The following is a 26,235-nucleotide window of genomic DNA, read 5'->3' as shown; positions in this document are numbered from 1 at the left end:
GTAATACTGCTAACCACTCTTTGGATTTTAGGAATCCCAATCTCTGAATGGTCTTAATTTGCTGAAATATCTATGGGAGTGGGGGATGAGAGCTACGTAACAGTGGTAAAAGAACTAGATGTCATGGGGGATGCTGGCATGGCGCATTCCTTCCTACCTGTCTTTTCGTATTGATCAAACTAAGTAAACTTACCGGTTTTACATTCCACACAGATAAACTTTCCATCAGGGAGTGATGCCAATCCCAGGCACTCCAGGTGAAAGTGTTTGCAGCACTCTCCCTCACAGGGGATCAGAGAGTCACCAGAGTTTTCACAGATCTGCAATATGGCAAAAAGCAGTAGTTCTCAAACTTTAGCAGCCATCAGAATCACTTGTGGGGTCTGTTAAGACTCAGACTACTGGGTCCCTCTCCCAGTTTCTGATTCAGCAGATCTAGGGTGCTGAATTTGCATTTCTATCAAGTATTCTGACAATGCTGATGCTGCTCGTCCTTGGTCCTCACTTTAAGAACCGTTAAAGTTAATTTTTTATTTTTTTTTAAAGTTTTAATTTTAATTCCACTTAGTTAACACAGTCCTACATTGGTTTCAGGTGTATAATAGAGTGATTCAACAATCCCATACACCATCCACTGCTCATCATGACAAAATAATAAAAATATAGGGAGACTCCTATATTTAATACATTAAAAAAAAAAAAAAAGAACCATTGAATTAGATAACTATTTCCAGACCCAATATGGTATAAAGTTTAAAAGGCATACTTCTTTCATGATTCCTTCTTTGGAATCTGCACTACTTGAACCTTTCTTCACAGTGCAAAGCAGTGTTTTTCAAAAAGGGTAAATATACATCACAAGAGGTAATACCAACTTAAATTTAGGAAAATGTTTTTTAAAATAAATCATCTGCCATTTACTTTTTTGGTAAGTAAGCTCTAGGCCCAACATGGGGCTCGAACTCACAAACCCAAGGATCAAGAGTTCCATGTGCTACCGACTGAGTCAGCCAGATATCCCCCATGTACCTCTAATTGATAACTGAGTATCACAATGAAGACCGGCACTTGTGTGGGCAGAAAAGAGCCAGACATGGCTTTTACCTATAGCTTTAAAGTAATATAATGTAGAAAGATATTACTTTCTCCAGCTGAAGGATAAGTATATTACTGGCGGACTGTTAACAGCAATTATTTCAAGCTATCCGTCGCTGGCCTACCTGACACACAGTGTCCTTCCTACTGACTCCAACGCCTCTTCTTGACAAACTTGAATCCACGGACTGCACATCAGAAACATCTGCATCTGCAGTAGCGGAAGGGCTATCTACTTGCTTTCCAAAGCCTACCTACATGGAAAACATAACACTTTGTAAGAAAAATGAAAGAAAAATTTCCTTCAAGTGAGGTGCTATGAAAATCCTACCAAGATTTGCTCAAATAAACCTTGACACCTCTTTATTTTCCCTTTCTTTCTAAAACCCCTGGATACCATTTGCCTAATGTTTTGAGAGAAACAGTAGTTGAAATTTAAAAACACAGAAACTATGTTTGTTACATAAGAGATCAGCAAAATTAAGACACTTGTAAATTACAAGATAACCAAACTGATTCATTCACTGAGTATTTAAAAATTCCACAGTCTCCCCAAATAAGTCAGGCAAAGCATTTTGTACATCTTGCAAAGCAAAAGAGAGCAAGGTGCCCCAAGCCTTGAAAATACTTACCTGCAGGTCACTCAGTCCTCTGGAATCGGAGTCAGAGGTGTCTCTGTACGCTGAGCTAGTCATTTCTACATCAGTTGAGGCGCGACTCCTTTTCTTTAGAGGTTTACAGGAATCTGAAATCTCGCTGGCACCTTAATACAACATACCGAAATTAATCCTAAAATAGTGCTTAAGGTTTGTTGTTTTCATTTTTGTTTGTGGGAGATTATTTCTTTCCCCAAACTCATCTGTAGTGTGGAAAAAGCACAGCTCTCTTTGTAACGCTGAAGTCACGAGTCAAAACTTCAGAAGCTTCTGACCTTCCTGATAGTGAGTGATTTAATTTACAACCGCTCTATTAAAACATTTAATTCAGTGCTCCTGCTCTAAAGCTATTTTCAGTCAACAGAGCCTAAGTTCCAAGCTAAAAACCAATTCTTTCAAAGCTACAGGACAGCCGATTGATTTGGAGCAATCCAAGGAACCATTCAATTTGGAGGGGGAAGACATAAAACCCAACACACTGTGTAGCTTACAAATATGGTCGCAGAGACATCTCCATCTTGTTTTTATTAGGGATGTGACAAATCTTTGATTTGTATTCGATTCGTACACGGATAGTGCCATTTTCCCCCGAATTTTGCAATTCAGTTGATTATTGCCCCCCGAATAAATTTTGGATGTTCATAATTGTTCATCTGAGACTTCCTTGGTGAAGTGGCATTTATTGTCACCATTAACAAGTGCTGCAGCACATCTACATATGTCATGCCATCTAGGAGGCACATTGCTGAGGGTTGTAATGGACAATCAATGTTCAAGTGCAGCCAAATCACGAAGAGCTGGATGAGAGGCCTCTATGTGGAATTTGTGCGGGAAGGAATAAATATGAAGAAAAAAAAAAAAAAGGCAGAGAATAGTGTGGAATTTTTTTAAAACTGTGTGTAATACAAATCCAGCCAAAACAATAGTGCAAAAAGTTACAAAGCAACAATCTCTTGGGCTAATGCAGTATAGGCTATACAGAAACAGCCACGATGAAATGTGCAGATCAGGCACGGTGAATACCAGGGAACCAAGGAGACGGTTAATATTTTAACCCACAGTTTGTGTTTTGGATTTTTTTTCCCCCAAAATTTCCATACAACAAACAGACATCTAGATCAGCCCAGCAAGCTATGGTGGAAGTGTGCAGTCCAGAAGAGACCATGGAGAAACAAGTCTCCTGAGGCCATGAAGATCCGCAACAGGCTGAGTGAGAGTAGCACTTGGAATATAGCCATGTTCTGTGGTGGAGGATGTGGGCCTCTTTAGACTGCTCAGATTACTGGAACCTTGTTATCACATCCCATTCTACAAGTTTTTTCACTGAATGTTTCCTTACATCTATAAATGAGGGTGCCTGCCCATGTTAACGCTGATTAAAAAACACAAGTACACAAATCTATCTCCTTCATTGCTGGTGTGTGGACCCAGAACACCACCACAAAGTATTTCCTTGGCCTAAAAGATCACTGGATTAACAAGGAGTTTTAACAGAGGAACAGGAGTGCTGTACTGAGAGGCTTTCGAAGGGAAAACACAGGTACCGCCATTTCCGATGAGTTTCTGAAAATGCTAGAAAAATGACAGACTGCCAAAGACAGCTGCCATGCTGTTCTCCATGATAACGGCACTAATATTAAAAAAAATAAGAGCCTTTAATGATTGTAATGTATACAGTTTGGGCTGTTTGGCAAAACCCTGCAGATGTGCATTAATGATGCTTTATTTAAAAACAAAAAACAAAAAAACAAAAACAGTCCATGTTGAAATTGATCAGTGTAAGTTAAACGGTGGTTTTTAGGCTGGACCCATGATTTAAGCTGTACCCATCCAGCTCAGACCAAAAAAAAAAAAATCATCTGAATGTTAAAGCAATTGTTCAGAGTCTTGAAGAAGAAACCAGGCAGGAAAAGGCCAATAATGATGATTGGCGAAATCAAAATTGAAAACAAAGAAACTGTTTATCGAGCCGCCGACAAAGAAATCTTGCATGGAGACTCCAAGTCTGGAGTTTCTGGGATGAAATTGTACAGGAATCTCAGTCCACAGTTTCCTCAATCGCTGCGGAGACGGAGCTGTCACTGAATCTGACAGAGCCCTGCACTCCCCGGTCCGCCGACCCTGTGGAATGGTGGAAACACAACGCAATCAGGCCTCCTAATCTCGCAGCGATCGCGATGTCTTTTCTTGGAGCTCCGCCAAGCAGTGTTCCCTCCGAGAGGCTGTTCAGTTCTGCTGAGGATCTCCACGGAGACCATCGCTGCAGACTTCTCCCCGAGAATGCAGAGAGGCTGGTGTTTTTTTTTTTTTTTTAAATAATGCAATTTGCCCAGAGTAAACTACAGGTATCAAATACAGTTTGAATGATCTCACCAAAAACGCACGAATCATGCTATGGAGTTTGTACTGTAGTCAAATTGCACACAGAAAATACGGATATAAGTTTAAGGTTTCTTAAACTTTGTGCATATCTCAAATAAGATTTGCATAAGGTCATCTAATAATGGCCATAAATATGCTACAAATCATTTTAATTAAAAAAAAAAAAAGATTTTACAGCACTGTCAAAATAAACGTGGCAAGATTTTTTTCAATCGGGTTGTCTTGTCTGATTTGTCATAGTCCATGTTTGACAAACATTAATAGCTACTATTCGGTATTCAGTCGAATACCAAAAAAAATGGATTCGTCACATCCCTAGTTTATAAACCAGTGAAACCCCAGAATCTTATGGAGAAAAGTTAGAAACAGTATCAAGTCTACATGGTGTTCTCCAATTTACCAAAACAAGTAAGACTTTACACATGGAGGTACAGAGTAAGATCAACTCTAAAACACACACACACACACATACACACACACCAGGAAATACTTCAATTTCACACAAATTTTTGACTGAAGAGCAACAACAGTGATTTACAGAGACAAACAAAAATACATGAAGTACAAATAAGTAATTCTTAAAAATTGGTTTTAATCAAGGAAATGCAAGGCAACATTATAATAACTCACCTTTCTGTAATCCAGTCTTCACTGTAGCCTGAGGAACCGTTTCAACCTGTTTGGATAGAAAAATATACCATTAACGAGGAATTTTTTCACTTTTAATTAACAGAGGGAAAAAAACAATACTTCCATCAATCTAAGTAATGATGAATGATTAATGTATCTGAAATCTGTACTCCGTCCCATCTTCTGGGTAAAGTTTCTCTGTTTCAAGGTCAGGGAGGGTTTAAATCCTAGTTGCCTATGCTGAATTCCAAGTGACAACATACAGCCACATGCTCTCTAGCAAAGACTTTTCCCACCATTCCCTTGGTATATGAAGAAAACAGGAATCCTTTCCTCAGTGTCTGGGAGGCAGGAGAGGGGTTGTTTCTGCAACCAGCCCCGATGCTGCTATAAACCCCTCCCACCCCAAAGACGTTAGGATAAATTTTTACTTACTATGATACTCAGGTTAATGTAACTCACGCCACTTTAAGACCCTTCCGCGCCTGCACTCACAGCTAAGTTGCTGGGAATCAGGACCCTCTCTGTAGAGAGTGCTACAGGGCTCCATACAGCTGGAAGCTCAATACTTTTGCTGCTAGTACAAACTTAAGAAAATAAGTTTGTGATATTGCAAAAGCACTTTCTTGAGTGTCTTATGAACAGTGTCTTGATCCTACATTAGGAGAGCGAGATCAGAAGTTATTCTGCCAATGTATATGTAAAACACGTGGTAATTTGAGGCTTGAACCATTGGAATTAAAGAAAGGATGCTGTTTGGAGGAATTCCTGTTTTAGCTATGAATTGAATTTTAGGTTTCTTTAAGATGTGGTGAGATATGCATGTTGAAACACATTTTGTAAATATTTAAGGATTGTTCTAAGCTTTTTAAAAAATTTTTTATTTTTTTTACAACAGGTAAAAAAAACATACAACAGAAGCGCTTTTATAAGATACAATTAGTAATACAAATATAAAATCTTCTAAACAGTCACTGATATTGTTCTACTACTAACTATAACATAGTGGCATTAACAATTTGTCCCACTTTTTATATTCATTCTGCTAATTAATTTTAAACTGACTGGTCACAGACTGAATTTGGGAACCAGCTGGAAAAATCACAACCTCATTTTGGTAATGAATGCTATAGATTTGCAAGAGCTTAGAAAGATTTTTTGGAATATAATTTCCTAAGTACGAAAGCTAATTATGGTAAATGAATGACAAATTAGTATATTATTTAAATTTTAGTTAAATGATCCTGGGAAATTTGTTTTACATGCTTGGAGATACAATCGAGCACCCACAAAATCACCTTTTAAGTTTGGAAGTTTAAATTGTGAAGGGAATAATTTGAATAGAAAAGTCCACACTTCCATATTAAGTGGTTTTAAAAATATAAAGCTTACTGGAACTAATACTATTCAGAATTCTTTTTGTTTAATAGCAGCTGTCTGGTCTATAAAAAATGGATATTCTTCCACTTTATAAAGTTAGGAAAAATTCTTATTGTGAGTTTAATTTCAAGGAATAATGGTTTCTAAAACTTTCTTTGAAAAGGTAATTTAATATGCATATTACTACATTGATTACACTGGTTTAATACCCTTGAGTCAAATGTCCCTCCTTTTTTGGTTTTTACTTATTAAATGGTGTTTCTGATAACTCAATCACAGGTGAGTGCCATTCCACTGGGAAAATAACATTCCAAAAAATCTGTGATACCAACAGAAAAACCAGATCATCTATGATTATCTGTGTCTTAAATATAACTCTCATAGTTAAATTAATCTGATTTGTTTAAAAAATAAAAACAATACATACCAGCAGCTTAAACAAAAAATCAAAATTTAAAGGACGGGGGGGTACTAAAAATCATGAAAACATGAAATCATTTTGTTCATAACAGAAATTTCAAAATAAATGTGAGGAATTCTTTAAGAATCTTAAATCACTGGCTTCCCATCCCCTGAAGCCTGACTACTTTCTGTGAAAATGCTTGAAGCAGAATCATAGGGATGGCTGTATTAGAAATGGGCACTGGAACTCACTAGGACAGAAGCATAAGATAGTCCAGAAAAAGGAAACCCAGTTTGGGGAAAGTTTCTCTTTCTTTTAAGATACCATATAAGCCACAACATTTACAAATACAATGTTTTAACTCTCTACATGTAGGAAGCCAACCTGCTCCTTTTTGATCTTCTTCTTTGGCACAACCTCGGTAGATTTCTCTGATTCAGAACGAGTTCTAATCGATCTTCTCTGTTGCTTCTTCTCTACTGAGCCTAAGAGGTGATTTAAAGGAACAAACAAAAACTCATTTAAGGATGACTTGACATTCATTTAGTTAAGATTTGATCCAATTCCCTGCTTTTCTTATCCATTACTTTGTTTTGTAATTGTTTTGTTTTACTTTTGGTCTTTCAACTGTAAGTCACTAAAAATTCAATCTGTACTATATATTTTTCATTTTAACAAATGAATTAAATTAACCCTCTATGTAAAATGTTTAATGGTGTTTGGTGTACCTATATGAATTTTTGCTACTGTATATTATTAACAACAACAGGGGAAAAGGGCACAAAGATGTGGCCAAAACCAAATCATTAATTTGGATGCCAAGGGGCTTGTTAAGCTTTAGAAATAATGAGTCATCAAAAAATTTCCGGAACAAGTTAGCAAGGTTTTTCATGTTAAATAGTAAAACAGAAACTAATAGTATTTTTTAAACAGTAAAATTTTTTGGAAGTAAACAGAAAAAGGAAAATAACCTCACATGGACCCCACTCTGGACAGGATAAAACTTAGAATGAAGACCACAACTGGAAAGAATGCTAAGTCAGGAATGATTCATTCTGGAATCCTGAGAAGGAGTGATGCCTGCGGTGCAGCTGTTCTCCATCTTTTCAGTGCTCGGACCACCTGCATGGTCCTTCCTACATAATAATCACCCTTCTACACCTTGCCAGGGGAGAAAGCTCTTATCAAAGCAGGCAGAAGCTACTTCAGTAAAACCTTCCCCATTATCTTTATATTTTGTGGTTTCATTGTTCTTGTCTATGTGTAAATGGTTTCGTTCACCTTAGTTCAAAGCCAAAACAAAGAAGGATCCAACTATGTCTGTTTTGGGGAAGAAGGAGGTAGTCTGATACTAATGTATTGTTCCTGAGCTGTGTTAATTTCTAGCAGAAAAGTCACAAATGAAGGTGTTGGCTCCTTCCTTCATCCTCACTTTGCTGCTTACACTGATGGAAACATTCACTAAGACAACAGATATCCTACCCTCACAGACACCTGAGTATCCCAGAAATCCAGACTTTAGTATAATCATCAATATTCAAGTACCTATCAGGAAAGAGGAAAATGAAAATAGAAATGCTTAAAACAAAATAGCTTCATTTGTTTTGAGGATGACAACATAACTGTTCCATTAAGTAGAGATGGTTATTTGATCTACTATCTTATAGAAAATAAAGCAACACTATTTCTTTTAATTGTTCTGAAAGCGGGGCGCCTGGGTGGCTCAGTGGGTTAAGCCGCTGCCTTCGGCTCAGGTCATGATCTCAGGGTCCTGGGATCGAGTCCCGCATCGGGCTCTCTGCTCAGCAGGGAGCCTGCTTCCTTCTCTCTCTCTCTCTCTCTCTCTGCCTGCCTCTCAGTGTACTTGTAATTTCTCTCTGTCAAATAAATAAATAAAATCTTTAAAAAAAAAAAAAAAATTGTTCTGAAAGCTACCGAAAGAACACAAAATTTACCATATTAAAACCACTAAAAAGTACTGCATTTGTGTCCTGAGAGAGAGGAGGGGACCATATCTGGATAATAGTTTAGAAATCTATTATAAAGGCAAATACAATTCTTCAAATCACAGAAATTAGCAGTGCCACACACTCTATGCGCCCCCTAAATTTATTAGAAAAGGCTCGAGAATTCTGCCTAGTAGTTGACACCAACTGAGATGATGATACAACTGGTTTCTGAAGGGAGATCAAGTCTTTTCTCTCACTTTTCAACTATTGAAGTTATTTCTACAAGAAGCAAAATGGTCATTTAAAAAGGCAAAATATGCTCATCAACCACAGCTGGCAACCAAATTTAAACCAATGTCAAAGCTTTAGAGCACTCATTAATTTACAACCTAAATACAGCACCTACCTAAAGAAGGAACTGCGCTTATTCCAGATATAAAGAATTAGAACTTCCCACTTACCTTTCACTTAAAAAAAATAAATTTATAGCAAAACTTTAATCTTACAGCAAAAAGACTACACGAAAAGAAAATGTTCTGGGGCGCCTGGGTGGCTCAGTGGGTTAAAGTCTCTGCCTTCGGCTCGGGTCATGATCCTCAGGGTCCTGGGATCGAGCCCCACATCGGGCTCTCTGCTCGGCAGGGAGCCTGCTTCCCTTTCTGTCTGTCTGCCTCTCTGCCTGCTTGTGATCTCTCTCTCGCTGTCAAATAAATAAATAAAATCTTTTTTTAAAAAGTGTAATTACACTTTTTTAAAAAAGATTTTATTTATTCATTTGACAGAGAGAGACCACAAGTAGGCAGAGCAACAGACAAAGAGAGGGGGAAGCAGGCTCCCTGCTGAGCAGAGAGCCCGATGTGGGGCTCGATCCCAGGATCCCGGGATCACGACCTGAGCCGAAGGCAGAGGCTTAACCCACTGAGCCACCCAGGTGCCCCCAAAAGTGTAATATTTAAGATCAATCTAATATGGAGAGTTTACTTTCTCCCTAAATAGGAGAATGTAGATATTTAAATAGAGATCCCCCTAGGCTAAGTATAACACTTAAACCAGACAAATTACAACAGTTTAGTGTAAAGAAAGATAACAAAATTGATGTACCTGACTATGGAGAGATGAGAACAAAAAATTCTTTAAATCTTCAAAGAAGGAACAGATGTTTTCAATTATGGTTAATTAATGCAAAATCTTTTAAGTCCACTTACTCATTTCTTTAACATCATAATTTCATTTTTTTATACAGTATTGTGAAATGATACAAGTTGCAAATCTGGTTCTGGACTTTGCTACTCTCTCCTTACTTTAACGCAGCTTCCCTTCCCAGTTCAAATTTGGATAAAGGCATAATGTTTTGCATGTCCCATCCAATATATGCCCCCATCTCCCCTTCTATCACCTCTCCCTATCTTGTAGCACCTCTTCACCTTTTTTTTTTCTAAAGAAAAGCTAGCCCAAAGTCTTTCCTGAACAATGACTGCTTTTATTTTAGCTCTTAAAATGGTAAGAATCTTACTCAAAGTTTCCCTTACGAAACTATTTGCCCCTTTGTGCCACTCAGTCATGATTGTGCCTGAGTTAGTACTGATTCAAGGCTACTACCTCAATTCTCAAGATTTTATTCCTTCTAGAAAATTATTTGGTCCTTTGATTTGATTCCAGATTTTTTTTTAAAAGAATAAGGTGAAACAAAGTCCTTTCTCCTAAACCAAGATTCTAAATGACCAAACCAGTTGACAATCTAACTCTTTTCTTGATGGCTGTAGGAAGCAGTAATACTGTTATATAAAACAAACCAACCAGAAACTCAGTTAAAAATAAGATACTTAGTATGTCAGTCCCTTAAAAAAAATTACTTTGACCATTCCAAAGGTACAACCTTACTAAATCTAGGCATTTCTCTTTTAAACAAGAATAATACGGTTTGATTTTCTATTCGTGGTATCTGTTAATCAGAGAACAGAATTATAATAGGAGAGTTAGGCCCTAGTCCCCTACTTACTAACATCTACTACACCTAAAAATAATAAAAAAAAGCATGGGCATCTGTCAATTAGTTTCTAATTAAAGATTAAGAATGAAATGGTAAGAAGGTGTTAATAGTGCTAGAAAAGTAAAGCTGTCATTTTCATGCAAAGAGAGATAACCAGATGGTGCATTTACTCAGCTGTGTACAGATTTCTTAACTATACTCTTTTAATTACAGAACCTTCTTATTAACTTAAACTCCTGTAGGAAAAATAACTTACTATGAATAAAACTCCCTAGCCCCTATTCTTCCCTATTGAAATAAATGCTTTCATAACTTAATTTTTTTTAAATATAATCTGATTTTGATAACTAAAAGTTTCTTAGGAACGCAGCTACCATGTTATAGCAAAACAGAACTATGACCTCTTAAAATGGATCTATATACTTTTCATTCCTTACCCACCTGTAGGACCAGATGTTGCTTCAGGAGATGATATATTCTGAGTCGCCTTTTCATTTCTCTGGTTTGGTGTAGAAATTATAAGTCTTTCCTGTCCCCTGACACTTATTTCCGTTTTGTTACCAATTCCCTTTAAAATAAGGCAAATTAAAAATAGGTGATCACCAGGCAAATGGCATTAATTGGCTTACAAAGACAGCCCAAGATGGTCATGACTTGCTTGAATTTTACACACTCTTTGACTGTAGTTAATTTATCATCTTTGCCATTACCAGAGCAATTTTATTAAATCATCAGGATGTATTCTAAAATGTATAATGAGATTATGTGAGGAAAAAAAAATGATTCCACATGAGGCATATCACTAAAAACTGAACCTGTATCACCTAGTTTTCTGTCAAAACCAAAATGTTTTCTTGTCTGAATAGTCTTTCCCTTTACCTCATCACAGGAAAATAACTTGAGTCATTTTCATTTGGTTAAGTACCTTACTACACAGATCAAAATGTCAGCATGTCTTTTATTTTTTTTTTAAGATTTTTTAAAATAATTTTTTTATAAACATATAATGTATTATTAGCCCCAGGGGTACAAGTCTGTGAATCACCAGGTTTACACACTTCACAGCACTCATCATAGCACATGCCCTCCTCAGTGTTCATAACCCCACCATCCTCTCCCTACACCCCCACCCCCCCTGCAACCCTCAGTTTGTTTTGTGAGATTAAGAGTCTCTTATGGTTTGTCTCCCTCCCGATCCCATGTTGTTTCATTTATTCTTTTCCTACCCCCCACCCCCAAATTCCCCACGTTGCATCTCCACTTCCTCATATCAGGGAGATCATATGATAGTTGTCTTTCTCCAATTGAAAATGTCAACATGTCTCAAAAGACAAGAATATAGGGGCGCCTGGGCAGCTCAGTCAGTTAAAGCAGCTGCCTTTGGCTCAAGTCATGATCCTGGGGTCCTAGAACTGAGCCCCGCATCAGACTCCCTGCTCAGCGGAGAGCCTGCTTCTCTGTCTACTTGTGCTCTGGCTGCTACTCTGCCTACTTGTGCTCTCTCTATAGCTGTCAAATAAAGAAATAAAATCTCAAAAAAAAAAAAAAAAAAAAAGACAAGAATATCCTTAGATACAGAAATCTGACATTCATGATGACCAAAATGTGTACCCAATAAGCAATTTGGAGCAGATAGAAGGCAGCTATAATTACAGCTCTGTCTCATTTTAGGTATTTTAACACAATGAAATAAAGGAGTGGTTTGCAAATATATGCATTTTTAAGGTCTTCATTTTAAAAAGATCAGTTTGGGGATGCATGGGTGGCTCAGGCAGTTAAGCCTCCAACTCTTGATTTTGGCTCAGGTCATGTTCTCAGGGTCATGAGACTGAGTCCCCTACCGTCCCCCCACACTAGGTGGAGAGTCTGCCTGAGATTCTCCCTCTCCTCTGCCCCTGCCTGGGGACCCCTCATGTGTGGGGAGTGCTCTCTCTCTAATAAATAACTCTTTTTTAGAAACTTAAATAAATGAATGGATAAATAAATAAATAAATAAAAAGACAACTTTATCCCCAATTTCATTTAAATAGCACTCTTTGGAGCACGGTGACAAAGTTTGATTTGTATATCCAAATGCAGATAAAAACTAGCTTCGAGAATGAAGCCAATTTGCATTAAAAATAAGTAGCAAGGGGGCGCCTGGGTGGCTCAGTGGGTTAAGCTGCTGCCTTCGGCTCGGGTCATGATCTCAGGGTCCTGGGATCGAGCCCCCACATCGGGCTCTCTGCTCAGCAGGGAGCCTGCTTCCTCCTCCCTCTCTGCCTGCCTCTCTGCCTACTTGTGATCTCTGTCTGTCAAATAAATAAGTAAAATCTTTAAAAAACAAAAAAATAAATAAGTAGCAAGGTATTCCTTTGCTATTCCAAGCTGTCAACAGAACCAAGTGGAGACTGTAACTTAAGTCTTTCCAAGTAGTTTAGTCTTACTGAAATTAGTTGAACCTACAGTCAGAAACAAATTAACAGAGAATCCTTATAGTTCTCTCTAGTAAAATATTATCACTTGAGCACCGGGTATCATATGTCAGTGTTCAATCACTAAATTCTACATCTGAAACTAATATTACACTATATGTTACATACCTGGAATTTAGATAAAAACTTGGAAAAATATAGCACTGATGAGGCATACTTATATTTAATTATTTTCAGGTGCATAAGCAGAGGAAAAAAGGACACACCCATGAGGTGCCACTAAATTGAATTCACAAGCCTACAACTGTGGTAAGGGTTTGGAGGATAGTGAAGAGGTATACGGAATAAACATTACAAATGTTATCACACAATTTTAAAGTCTAAAAGCTAAAATACAAGTGTCCTAAATGGAGGTTCTGAGCTGGCTAATGGAGGTATTCAATTTGAAGAGGTATTTTTACCCATTACCTACGCTATCACCACAGTTAATTGTTACAGAACAAACACAGTTCTGGAATTTCTCTAAAATGCATTAGCTCTCCCAAGCCAACATGAGCCTAACAAAATTGCTGGTGCAACCAAACAGATTAACAGGTATAATTATTACAGTGGTAAATTCAGATAACTGAGAAAAATAATGTAATAAGCAGCACACTTTGTGGCTAAGAAAAACTAACTATACAAACTAGAAATAGGCAAAGCGCCAAGTTTTTTTGCACAACTTTAGGGAGCTAAGCTCAATTTTGGCTGCACAGCTCAAGATTAATCTAGTACAGATGGGATCTTACAAAAGAGGGGGGAAAACGGAGGAAAACACAGTCTTTCTACCTTTTTTGCCCTCTTAGACACAGTAAACTAACCGTACATTTCAAATGCAGCGGTAAAAGGGCATTTAAATTATGACCTTGTGTTGTTTATGAGGTTTCTTTTTAAATACCAAGGTTGAAGACTTATTAATATTCCCCCAAAACACCCATGAAGAAAGGAGGTACCTTTGTCGAATAAACAAACTGATCGATAAATTTCCCATCTCCTGTAGCATTCTGAAGAGCAAACACTTGTTCAATCTTCACAACTGGAGACATGTTACACTTCTGCAAATCCAGGCTCCCTTTGTGCATTGTAATGGAAGCTGGTAAAGATTTCCTCGCGGCGGCCGTTTTCCAGGCTATTTTAACAGGAGGTGGTTCTTCCTCTTCCACGCTAGTGTGCCGCCTCTGGCTCTGTCTCCGAATTTCAGTACTCGAGAGTGAGGAGGCCACTTCACCCGCATTGGTGTGTTCCGGCTGAGTATTCAGCACTGACCTTGGTCTTCGGGTTTTCTTAACTTCAGCTTTGGAGGCAACATTCTTCTTTGTTTGGGACAAAGCCTCCTCAGGCTGTTTATCAATATAGATAAAAGTATACTGTTCTATTCTTTCCTCTCGAGTCATTTTTAGTGCCTTCTCTGCATGGGCAATACCAATGTCCCACTGAGCACGTTCTCTCTGAGGTCGGGGTTTCCGAATCTAAAAAAAGACCCAGGCAGATAAAAGACAGGTATTATGGGATACATTTCAATCTAATTGGTACATTTATACCAATATGTATTTCCCACGTGATCCTGACATCTTTCCAGGTAACATAAATCAATATATTCAGGTTCTTCAGTCAAATACATGAAATGTTCTAACTCCCTAACTTTGATAAGTCAGTATTACTATCAGATGACATGCAGGTCTACTCTCTTTCATATTTCCTTTTCTGTTGACCACTCTTCTGGACAAGTTCCTCAAAGAGGGAGCCGTCCCTTCTCACATTACATTCATAAAAAGCTAGCAATGAGGGAAAGGGAGGAGAGATTGCAGAACGATTACTTTCAGTGGTCAATGAAACACTAACATTAAAAATGACACCCTAAGACTCTGGGGTACTACAGAGATCATAACAAAGCAAATGGCGAAGTCAGTATTTGAAGTTGTGCTGGTAGTTTGTACCATAATGCAAAGAGGAACAGAATGCAGAGAAAGAAGAGAGCCCAGAGGAACAAATGAAAGTTGATAAGACACTGGAAAGAAAGAATATATGAGAGAAAAAATAAACCCGAACCAATTTCCATAGGTCTCCTTCACTGTTGCTCAGAAGACTTTGAGTTGCCAAGACAGGTAAGAAAACTTTGAATGAAAGTATGCAAGATGACCAAAGCCATCAGGAATTATCTAGGGCGTTAGACTGAGGTAGCCCAAAATTAGCTAATGAAACTATGAGAAGAGATGGTATATGTGAAATGCTGATTTATAAATCTGTAAAATGTTGTCTGATAAAATTAATCAAAATCCTGTGTGATCAAATTTAGCTTTTAAAGAGTAAAAATATGACAAATTTCTGAATCACAAGAGACCACCCTAAAATTAGTTAAGTTTAAAAATGTCAACCAGATAGGTAATCAGGAGTTGCTGTCATAATTCTAAAATATCCCCCACCACAAACATATTTCTTGGTTCCATCACTAAGTGTATCCTTGGTTGAACAAGTTACTTAAGCTGTCTGTGCCTTGTTTCATCTGCAGAAATAGGAATAATGGCATCTATCCCACTTAAGTTGTTATAAAGATTAAATGAATTAATATACACAAAATGCTTAAAACAGTGCCTGTCTCATATTAGGTGCTCATTAAATATTTTAGAAACTTCACTTTCACAAAACAAATTTTACTAGATAAGAATAAAGGGAATCATATAAAGATAATGAAATAGGAGAAAGAATAGAACTCCCTAGCAAAATCCGCGTTTCACTAGCAGCTACTAGTCTTATGTATACTAACACTAATTCAATTCAAAAATAGAATCCAATACTGTATTAAGCAGAGTTCAAGTTTTAATAGTATTTTAATGTTGTTTATATGAAATACAAGACCTACTGGCATACAATACATTATTAAAACTTAACTTAGGGGGGCGTCTGGGTGGCTCAGTGGCTTAAAGACTCTGCCTTCAGCTCAGGTCATGATCCCAGGGTCCTGGGATGGAGCCCCGCATCGGGCTTTCTGCTCAGCAGAGACCCTGCTTCCCCCTCTCTCTGTCTGCCTCTCTACCTACTTGTGATCTCTCTTTCTGTCAAATAAATAAATAAAATCTTTTAAATAAATAAATACATACATACATACCAGCTGAACTTAGGTTAAAATAACATCATTCTAGCAACTCTCTAAATTCAAGTATGGAAACTTGTACTAAATTAAGTCCTCTAAAAACCATATTCAATTGGTAATGTTAGTATGCTGTCAGATACCTTTTGTTTCTCAGAGTGATTGCTGGCTTGTTTGGTTGCTTCAGCCAATAATTCTTCATACTGTTTATGACCTTTGTACTCTCGTACTCGCTTTTCATGAACCCATGCCCTCTCCGGCTGGTTGCTAAAAAACTGGACGTGGTATTCCCGGGCACCTGAAAGCAAAAATTCTTATTAACCATTTCAGAACATAAGCATTCACATATACTCTGCCAAAAAGATGAACCTATGCCAGCTTCCCTGGCATCACTCCTATTAAAACTCGTACGCTTTGGATTGTCCAAAGACATAATCCAACACCTGCCAATTCCACAACTAATAGTTACTGTAAAAAAAATCACTCCCAAATGATTAAAATTTGTCCAGCAAGAAAGAAAATCAGAAATTCTGCTAATTATCAGATTTGTTACCTTGGCTACACAACTTATTTTTCCTTGTCTCAAACCTTTTTATAAACAAATCTGGGAATAATTTTTTCTTCAAAAAGTGTGTAACAGGGGAGTCTGGGTGGCTTAATCGGTTAAGTGTCTACCTTTGGCCTCAGAGTCCTGGGATCAAGCCCTTGTTCAGCAAGGAGTCTGCTTCTCTCTCTCTGCCCACCCACCCCTCACCCCTGCTCCCTAGCTCATGGGTGCTCGTGTCTGTGCTCCCTCTCTCTCAAATATAATCTTTAAAAAATATTTATAACATATTTTCTTGGACTTTAAACGTGCTAGTCAAATTGCTTTTCTGACTGTATAAAAGTGGGCTATACAGCCTCAAGGGTGGAGAAGAGGCTATTGACTCTTTCAGGGATCCTGTGAGGTCAAAACTGTCTTCACAATAATACCAAGATGCTACTGTCTTTTCAGTGTGGTAGCATTTGCACTTAATACTGCAAGAACAATGGTAAGACTGCTGGGATGTTAGCACAAATAAAGACAGTGAGCGACACCAAACTATACTAGTCTCACATTCTAGTTACAGAGAAGAGTAAGCATTTAGAAACTATGATAATTTGACATTATCATGACATTAGGCACATGATCAGGGATCTTATACAACCACACACTGGCAGTTAAAACAAAAAGCTGCTTTTATTTAATGTCCTTGATGAAGTGGTAAAATGATTAATTTCACTAAATTTCAACCTCTGGACACTATCTTTTTAATATTCTGCATGTTGAAATGGGAGGTATGCATAAAGCACTTTTGTTTACTGAAGGGTGACAGTTATCTTGAGGAAAAGTACTTGTATGACTGATTGAGCTGCAAGATCACTGGTCACTTTTTCATCATTTTTACTGGAAAGAACGACTGACAGAAAAACTATGGTTACTTGAACTTGAGCATTTGGCAGGTATTTCCTTTAAAACGAACAAAGCAAGTTTGCTATTTCAATGAAATCAACTGACAGTATTTGTTGCCAATGACAAAATTTGATCTTTCAAGCAAATATTAGAATTTTGGAAAACCTGGGTCTTCCAACTTCCCAATAATCAAAGAATTTTCTGATGAAATAACTGGTCATACAAACTAATGTAATTTTAAAAATATCTATAAAAGGGGCGCCTGGGTGGCTTAGTCGTCAAGCATCTGCCTTTGGTTCAGGTCATGATCCCAGGATTCTGGGATTGAGCCCTGCATCAGGCTCACTGCTTGGCAGGAAGCCTGCTTCTCTCTCTCCCACTCCCCCTGCTTATGTTCTCTCTCTCACTGTATCTCTGTCAAATAAATAAATAAAATCTAAAAATATATATATATATATGTATATATACACACACACATATATATATAAATATAAACGGGGGGGGATGGGCCCCCCCCAGGTGGCCAGTCGATTAAGTACCCAACTCTTGATTTCAGCTAAGGTCATGTCATGATCTCAGGATGGTGAGATCAGAGCCTTGATTAAGATTATCTCTTCCTCTCCTCCTCCCCGTGGCTCCTATGCACACTCTCAATCTAAAGAAAAAAGATCTATAGAAGAATGTGTCAACATTTGGAAGATGACATCTCATTTATTAAAGCCAGTATTTTTTATTTTTAAAAAAATTTTTAAAGTTTTATTTATTTATTTATTTATTTGAGAGAGGGAAAGAGAAAAGAGAGTGGGACTGCACAGGGGGAGGGAGTAGAGGGGGAGGGGAGACAAACATACTCTGTGCTTAGTGCAGAAGCCCATGGGAAGGCAGGGGTCAATCCCAGGACCCCAAGATTATGACCTGAGCGAAAGTTAGACAATTAACCAACTGAGCCACCCAGGTACCCCAAACCACTATTTTTTAAATGGCCAATATGTAAAGTTATCAAATCATGAAAGGTAAAAGATTCATTCAAAGTGCAAGACAGAACCAAAGGAGTCCAATGTAACAAAGTACAAAAAGGTTATGGATATGATTTCAGATTCCATATTCCAACTAACCCACCACTTGTTGAGTTTTGGTGTACATATCAAAGAAATATATACACATTACCTAAAAAGTTTATTAAAATACAGTATCCCTTTTCAACTACTCATCTGTCTGAGGTCAGATTATCTTCATATAGTTAAACCAAAATAAGAAATTTTAACAGATTGAATGTAGAAGCAGATACAAGAATCTAGTATCTAGCCAGTCATTAAAGAGATTTGCAATGATGTAAAATATTACTCTCTCAATATTTTTGAGAAAGTATTTTTCATAAAAATACAATGACAACATATAATAATTTTTAAATGAATTAATAAATTTTTAATTTACTAATTTATTTTTAAATTTTCTTAGCTTTAATTTCCAAATTAAAATAAATAGTAATAGATACAACCCATGTAAACAAAAGATTTTTAGAGTCATCAAACTGTAAGAGTGTAAGGGGTGATGGGACCAAAAAATCTGAGAACTGCTGTTCTAGAACAGTGCTACTCTCCAAGTGTGGTTCCCAGAACAAGCCAGTCTGTGACAAAATAAACACAGAAGAGTAAGCATTTAGAAACTATGATAATTTGACGTTGTCATGACATTTAGGCACATGACCAGGGATCTTATACTATATTTTTTTGCTGGGGGGTAGGGGCCTTTCCTTTTTGTTATTACTTTTAATGTATTTTACGTAAGCATTGGTCCATTTGTTTTAAGAAACAAACAAAAACTGGTTTTTTCCATACAAAGTTTGAAAAACATAACTCTACAGAAAATGTCTCAGGTTAATAGAGTACTGTATAACTGGTCTTAGTGAATCCAATTCAGGTAGGCAGAGAAAAATAATAAGCAGATCTTGACTAGAAAAATACAGGTATAAGCTTAAGTTGAACTCAGTTATCTGAAATCGACTGTATCTTGCATTTGAAATTTTTAAAATTTTGTTAGACATTAATGGGAGATTACCTAAGAAGTATTTTGAAACCAGATTAAAATAGCCTATAAGAGAGAAATACACTCACAGTTCAATTTCCATATAATCTGAGAAGGAAGAGCTAAGCACAAATTTAAATATAATTAATCAAAGAAGGTTTATCAAAAGTCCAAGGGTTTTTAGAGACAAAAAAAGAAGGGGCGCCTAGGTGGCTCAGTCTTGAAGCGTCTGCCTTCAGCTCAGGTCATGATCCCAGGGTCCCAGGATTGAGCCCCCCATTGGGCTCTCTGCTCGGTGGGAAGCCTGCTTCTCCCTCTCCCACTTCCCCTGCTTGTGTTTCCTCTCTCACTGTGTCTCCTTCTGTCAAGTAAATAAATAAAATCTCTTTCTCTCTCTATATATAGCATACATATAGTATATATATATATATATATATATATATATATATATATATAGCATATGTGAGTTTGGAAAACAGGGCAGTGGGTACAGGTTACAGGTAACAAGGTTAAAAGAACATAGGGCATAATCTGTTTTCAAAATCAGTTAGTTATTCAGAATCAGAGTTAAAATTATAGTTAAAAACATGAAAACAAAAACACAGATGATGCAATCTCATTTTAATCTTTATTTTCAACTTCTTCCTCTATTACATCATTAGTACAGATGAAACAAATCAAACAATCTGCCTCTTTGTTATTATCACTTTATTTCCTGCTGGCCAAAGAATATGAATCAAATAAAAACCTAAAGACCTGAAAAAATGAGAAGTAGGCAAATCTGTCTTTGAATAATAGGCTGAATTCCAAAAGAAAAATGCAGAGGAAATATTTTCTTTAAAATTTTATTTATTTAGGGGTGCCTGGGTGGCTCAGTGGTTAAGCCACTGCCTTCGGCTCAGGTCATGATCTCAGGGTCCTGGGATCGAGTCCCGCATCGGGCTCTCTGCTCGGCAGGGAGCCTGCTTCCCTCTCTCTCTCTCTCTCTGCCTGCCTATCCATTTACTTGTGATTTCTCTCTGTCAAATAAATAAAATCTTAAAAATAAATTTTTTTATTTATTTATTTTAGAAAGAGAGAGGGAGAGAGAGCCCGTACATGTATGTACATAAGTGGGGGAGGGACAGAGGTAGAAAATCTCAAGCAGATGCCTAGCTGAGTGTGGAGCCCTCCAGGGGGCTTAATCCCATGACCCTGAGGATTATGAAATCTCCAGTCAGATGCTCAAATGACTGAGCCACCTGGGTGCCCCAGAAATGTTTTTATTTAAGAAAAATAATATGAAAGTAAAACCATCTAGTTTCAAACTTTAAAAAAAAAAAAAAACGTTAGGAATAGAAGTTCCAAGAGGGGGCGCCTGAGTGGCTCAGTGGATTAAGCCTCTGCCTTCGGCTCGGGTCGTGATCCCAGGGTCCTGGGACTGAGGTCCACGCCACGCTCTCTGCTCAGCAGGAGCCTGCTTCCCCCCTCTCTCTCTGAGTGCCTCTCTGCCTACCTGTGATCGCTCTCTGTCAAATAAATAAAATCTTAAAAAAAAAAAAAAAAAGAAGTGACAATAGGTAAAGAAGATGTGGTATACACATGCACACACACATACACACATAGTGGAATATTACTCAGTCATCAAAAAATGAAGTCTTGCCATTTGTAATGATGTGGATGGAACTAGAGAGTATTAAGCTAAGCAAATTAAGTCAATCAGAGAAAGACAATTGTATGATTTAACTCATATATGAATCTAAGAAACAAAACAGGGAGCATAAGGAAAGGGAGGGAAAAATAAAACAAGATGAAATCAGAGAGGGAGCCAAACTTTAAGAAAACCATAAGAAACAGACTGAGGGTTGCAAGAGGAGAGGGAGGAGGGAGATGGGGTAACTGGGTGATAGACATTAAGGAGAGCAAGGGGTATAATGAACACTGGGTGTTATATGCAACTGACGAGTCACTGAACTCAACCTCTGAAACTAGTAATACACTATCTTAATCAATTGAGCTTAAATAAAATAAATAAAAAATAAAAATTTCATTAGGTATAATGATATCATTTAAAACTTTCAGTAAAAATCTTTACTATCCTATCTATTAATTACAATATACATGAAGAAAAATAATGACTCTCAAATATTTCTTTTTTAGAGGAAGAGAGAGCAAGTGTGAGCACAGAGCAGAGAGAGAATCTTAACCAGACTGCATCCCCAGCACAGAGCCCGACACAGGGCTCAATCTCACAACCCTAAGATCATGACTTGATTTGATTAGATTAATTCCTAAATTTAAATACTTTCTTTGAAATACAGATGCAGCACAAATTGTGCTCTCACTTCCACCCAAAAAAGCTGTAATTAGGTTTTCATGTAGTAATTAAATGTGAAATTATATAATCTAAAAATCACGCTTTTCTAAGGAGAGAGAATTGAAGAGCCACAACTCTCACATGATAGAATACCTCAGATTGCTGTAGAGACCCAGATAGGTACATGGATTATTTTATTAAAGAAGGCTTTGCCCTAACAGACACCTGAAAAGATGCTCATCATCACTGATCACCAGGAAAATGCAAATCAAAACTATAACACCTATCAGAATGTCTAAAATTAACAATATAGGAACAATAGGTGTTGACGAGGATGTGGGATTACACTGCTGGTGGGCATGCAAACGGGTGCAGCCACTATGGAAAACAGTATGGAGTATCCTCAAAAAGTTAAAAACAGAACTACCTTACAATCCAGCAAATGCACTACTGGGTATTTACCCAAAGAATACAAAAATACTAATGTAAAAGGATACATGTACCCTTATGTTTATAGCAGCATTGTTTACGATAGCCAAGATACGGAAGCAGCCCAAGTGTCCTATCAAACTAGTAAATAAAGAAGATGTGATACACACACACACACACACACACACGCACACACGCACACACGCACACACACAGGGAATATTACTCAGCCATAAAAAGAATGAAATCTTGCCATTTGCAACAACACGGACAGAGCTAGAGAGTATAATGCTAAGTCAGTTAGATATCATATGATTTCACTCATACATGGAATTTAACAAACAAAACAAGCAAAGGGAAGAAATAAGAGAGAGACAAACTCTTAATTATAGAAAACAGACTAATGGTTACCAGAGGGGAGGTAGGTGGGGGAATGGGTTAAATAGGTGATGCGGATTAAGGAGTGCCCTTGTGATGAGCACAGGGTGATGTATGGAAGTGCTGAATTACTACATTATACAGCTGAAACTGAAAGAACACTGTATGTTACCTGGAATTAAAATTAAATAAGGCTTGATCCTTTGGAAAATCTCCCACTCATAGAATCATAGATTATTAAACCTGCAAGATACTTCAGAGGTTACTGAATCCAACACCCTTAATAATAAGTAATAAATCAAACAACTAGGACTGCCTTCCCCCAGCCTTGGTAAATTATAACTAGGTGAATTCATTGTTTTCTTTTTAATATATAGTATGTTTAAGAGTGGGGGTTATGGAATAAGGTCTCTCTGAAACTATTTACTTATTCAAAACATAAAGATAATAATACTACCTACTTTGTAGTGTTGCTGCTATGTGGACTGCATATATAAGATATATAAGATAAAATATATAAGAGAATTGCTTAATTCAGATATATAAGATAAAATATATAAGAGAATTGCTTAATACAGTGCCTTGCACGAAAGTTGATATTCAACAATGCTGGGTTTTTGTTGTTGTTGTTTTCACTTCTGCCCCACTGATGTTTCCAGTTACCCAATCTTGAATCAGCAGGGTATAATGACAGATAATTGCTTTCTATACCAGGGCATATTACTGGCTATGAAGCACAAAAGTTACAGATATGGCTGATTCTGTCACAAATCTGACTTGCAAGACTTATGTAGACACTTTTTTTCTTCCTAACAGTGAACAGGGAGCAAGACAGAAAGTTTAAAGTAAAAGAAAAAAGAAATAGGCACAAAGTTGTCACAAACAAGAAGAAATTAAACACATAACAGGTAAGTTCATGAAGCAAATATCCAGAAATAAATTCCAAGCTCAAACCTTCCCCTAACTAAGCAAGTCCTTTCCAAATGCTAGAATATTAGAAATCTAATACACATGTTTTAGATAACCCATGGAAAAGAATAGAGAATAGTTAGAAAACATCCTTCCTCAACATTTATTAATATTCCTAAGGTAGGATTCTATAGATTCAAGTCGTACGTCTATGTCGTATTGAATGTATAAAGATGTCTCAGCAAATTTGCAGATTCAAAAACGGAGTGGAGGGAAAAAGCGTCTTGAAAATTTTATCAGGATGAAAAGCACTTGTGTGGGTAAAAAATTACTACTCAAAGGAGTCAATGATGAAATAACATGTAAAACAAAAGCATGGCCCAAATGCCTACTAAGCTCTATAAGACATCTTATTATTTACCCAACTGCTTTCTCTCTTTTGGAATTCACATGAGATGTCAGTCAGATAAAGGTTTTTAAAGAAGTATAGAAGAAACTATAAAACAAATGTAGGGTATTGGTTTTTTAAAGATTTTATTTATTTATTTGACAGACAGAGATCACAAGTAGGCAGAGAGGCAGGCAGAGAGCGGAGGAAGCAGGCTCCCTGCTGAGCAGAGTCCGATGTGGAGCTGGATCCCAAGACCTTGAGATCATGACCTGAGCCGAAGGCAGAGGCTTTACCTCACTGAGCCACCCAGGCGCCCCACAGATGTAGGGTGTTATAAGGGAAAACAAGGACCATTATCAGTTGTAGAGACTTTCTGCCCATTAAGATGACCATGACTAAAGCACTGGTTATTAAAAACTGATATCTTCTGGTGTCAGATTATATGCATATTCTTTTTTTTTTTAAGATTTATTTATTTACCTTAGAGAGAGAGAGAGAGGGAGCATGAGTGGGGGGAAGGGCAGAGGGAGCGAACCCTCAAGCAGACTCCCCATTAAACACGCACCTAAGGCAGCCTCAGTCCCATGACCCATGAGACCCTGAGCTGAAACGAAGAGTTACATGCATAACTAGTTGAGCTAACAGCGTGCCCCTTATGTGCATATCCTTACAGTCATATACAACATTTAATATTCAATTTTTCCCCTAACCTTTAATATCTATTTGTGCCTTTACTTACCTCTTGTGTTAATTTTGGTATGAACCTCAAGCTGGGGATCACTTGAAACCATGCAAGGCCACCAAGGATAGGTTCCCACCTTAGACCAAACAAGATCGCCAACCTGGAACTTAACACCAGCCGACGCTTCTGTTGTTGGAACAGAAGATAATATTGGCTGAACCTATAGGAAAAGGTCATAAAACTTCGTCAGCAGAGAAAATTTAAAAAAAAGAAAAGAAAGAAACTATGAACAAAGTAAATTAAACATGCTCACCGTGTAAAATTTATCTTCAATTATACTTGCCCTAATACTTAACCATAACTAGCAAAAAGGAAGAGGAAGAAAATAATAAGCCCCACTCCAAATACTGAAAATAGGACTGATATTTCTGATGTCTTATTACTGATAAGGAATCTTGAGAATTCACATAATCCATTAAAAAATGGTTGGGCGCCTGGGTGGCTCAGTGGGTTAAGCTGCTGCCTTCGGCTCGGGTCATGATCCCAGGGTCCTGGGATCGAGCCCCGCATCGGGCTCTCTGCTCAGCGGGGAGCCTGCTTCCTCCCCTCTCTCTGCCTGCCTCTCTGCCTGCTTGTCATCTCTCTCTGTCAAATAAATAAATAAAAAATCTTAAAAAAAAAAAAAGGTCATAAAAATATTTTTGTAATTTTGTATGGTGACAGACAGTAACTACACTTACTTCAGCGGACATTTTGCAATGCATATACATATCAAATCGGTATTTTGTACACCCGAAACTAATATAATGATATATGTCAATTATATTTCAATAAGAAAAAGTGGTCATAGTTTTGAAAAGAAAAATAATTCACTGAAAGTATCTACCTCTTAAACCAGCTCCAAGATTTATTTCAGTATAGTTTCTGAAATCCAGAAGTATGGAACTGTAATAATACGTATGGTATGTGTTACAATATAACCCCTCTGCTTTACCTCCTTACCCCATCCCTGGTTAGACAGTATTCAATATGGCAACTCACCGGGGGGTCCTCTTTTAGTACTGGCTCTTCTCTTGGTTTTTCGGACACAGTGTCAACCCTCTCATTTGGTCTCTAGGTGAAAAGGTATAGATAAAAAGAAGAAAATGGCAGCCAACCAAAGAACAGTGACATACACAAAAAGAATCAAAACTAAATAGGAAAGAGAATAAAGGACATTTATTAATTGAATAACGTAGGTAATAAGAACACAACTGCTGCAGTACATGATGCTATGTCTTAAATTCATGTTCCATTCCACACCATAGCTGTATCTCTCATTTCTTATTACTTTTTAAAACTTATGTGTTGATTGTTGTTGCTATTGTTTTTTAACCTAACAGGGTGCAGAAAAATGAGCACTCTCAGACGGCTAGTAAGATGTAACTTGGAATTTTTCAGGAGAGCAATATGGCATGTATGAAAAACCTTAAATTTACAGACTCTGATCCAGCAAATCCACTTCTAAATGTATATGTATACTGAAAAGCATTGAGAGGTATAAATACACAAAAAGATATGCACACTAGTCCTATTTATAAGAGCAAATACTAGAAAACAATCTAGATGTCCAGTAATTTAAATTAGCCTAATAAGTTATAGTATAACAAGACAGTGAAATAACACAC

At 37.3% G+C, this 26,235-nt stretch overlaps 1 protein-coding gene across 4 annotated transcripts in view; it reads right to left on the bottom strand.

The window, feature by feature from the left end:
* Nucleotides 1-26,235, bottom strand: part of NSD3 (nuclear receptor binding SET domain protein 3) — a 125,881-nt gene that overhangs the window by 42,248 nt on the left and 57,398 nt on the right. For 3 of the 4 annotated variants that reach the window (XM_059155982.1, XM_059155983.1, XM_059155984.1), the window contains exons 3-12: nucleotides 25,610-25,681; nucleotides 24,626-24,788; nucleotides 16,170-16,324; nucleotides 13,892-14,407; nucleotides 10,927-11,053; nucleotides 6,931-7,031; nucleotides 4,764-4,809; nucleotides 1,728-1,858; nucleotides 1,221-1,349; nucleotides 194-320 (exon numbers count right to left, since the gene is read on the bottom strand). In XM_059155982.1, coding sequence (XP_059011965.1) covers nucleotides 194-320; nucleotides 1,221-1,349; nucleotides 1,728-1,858; nucleotides 4,764-4,809; nucleotides 6,931-7,031; nucleotides 10,927-11,053; nucleotides 13,892-14,407; nucleotides 16,170-16,324; nucleotides 24,626-24,788; nucleotides 25,610-25,681 — 1,567 coding nt within the window. Of the gene's footprint in view, nucleotides 1-193; nucleotides 321-1,220; nucleotides 1,350-1,727; nucleotides 1,859-3,387; nucleotides 3,873-4,763; nucleotides 4,810-6,930; nucleotides 7,032-10,926; nucleotides 11,054-13,891; nucleotides 14,408-16,169; nucleotides 16,325-24,625; nucleotides 24,789-25,609; nucleotides 25,682-26,235 lie in introns of those variants that run through there. The other variant, XM_059155985.1, reaches the window with a different exon arrangement.

This window comes from Mustela lutreola, chromosome 18, assembly GCF_030435805.1.
Source record: "Mustela lutreola isolate mMusLut2 chromosome 18, mMusLut2.pri, whole genome shotgun sequence".
In the NCBI taxonomy this organism is placed as follows: Eukaryota; Metazoa; Chordata; class Mammalia; order Carnivora; family Mustelidae; genus Mustela; species Mustela lutreola.
This window is presented reverse-complemented; position numbering and strand designations above follow the sequence as displayed.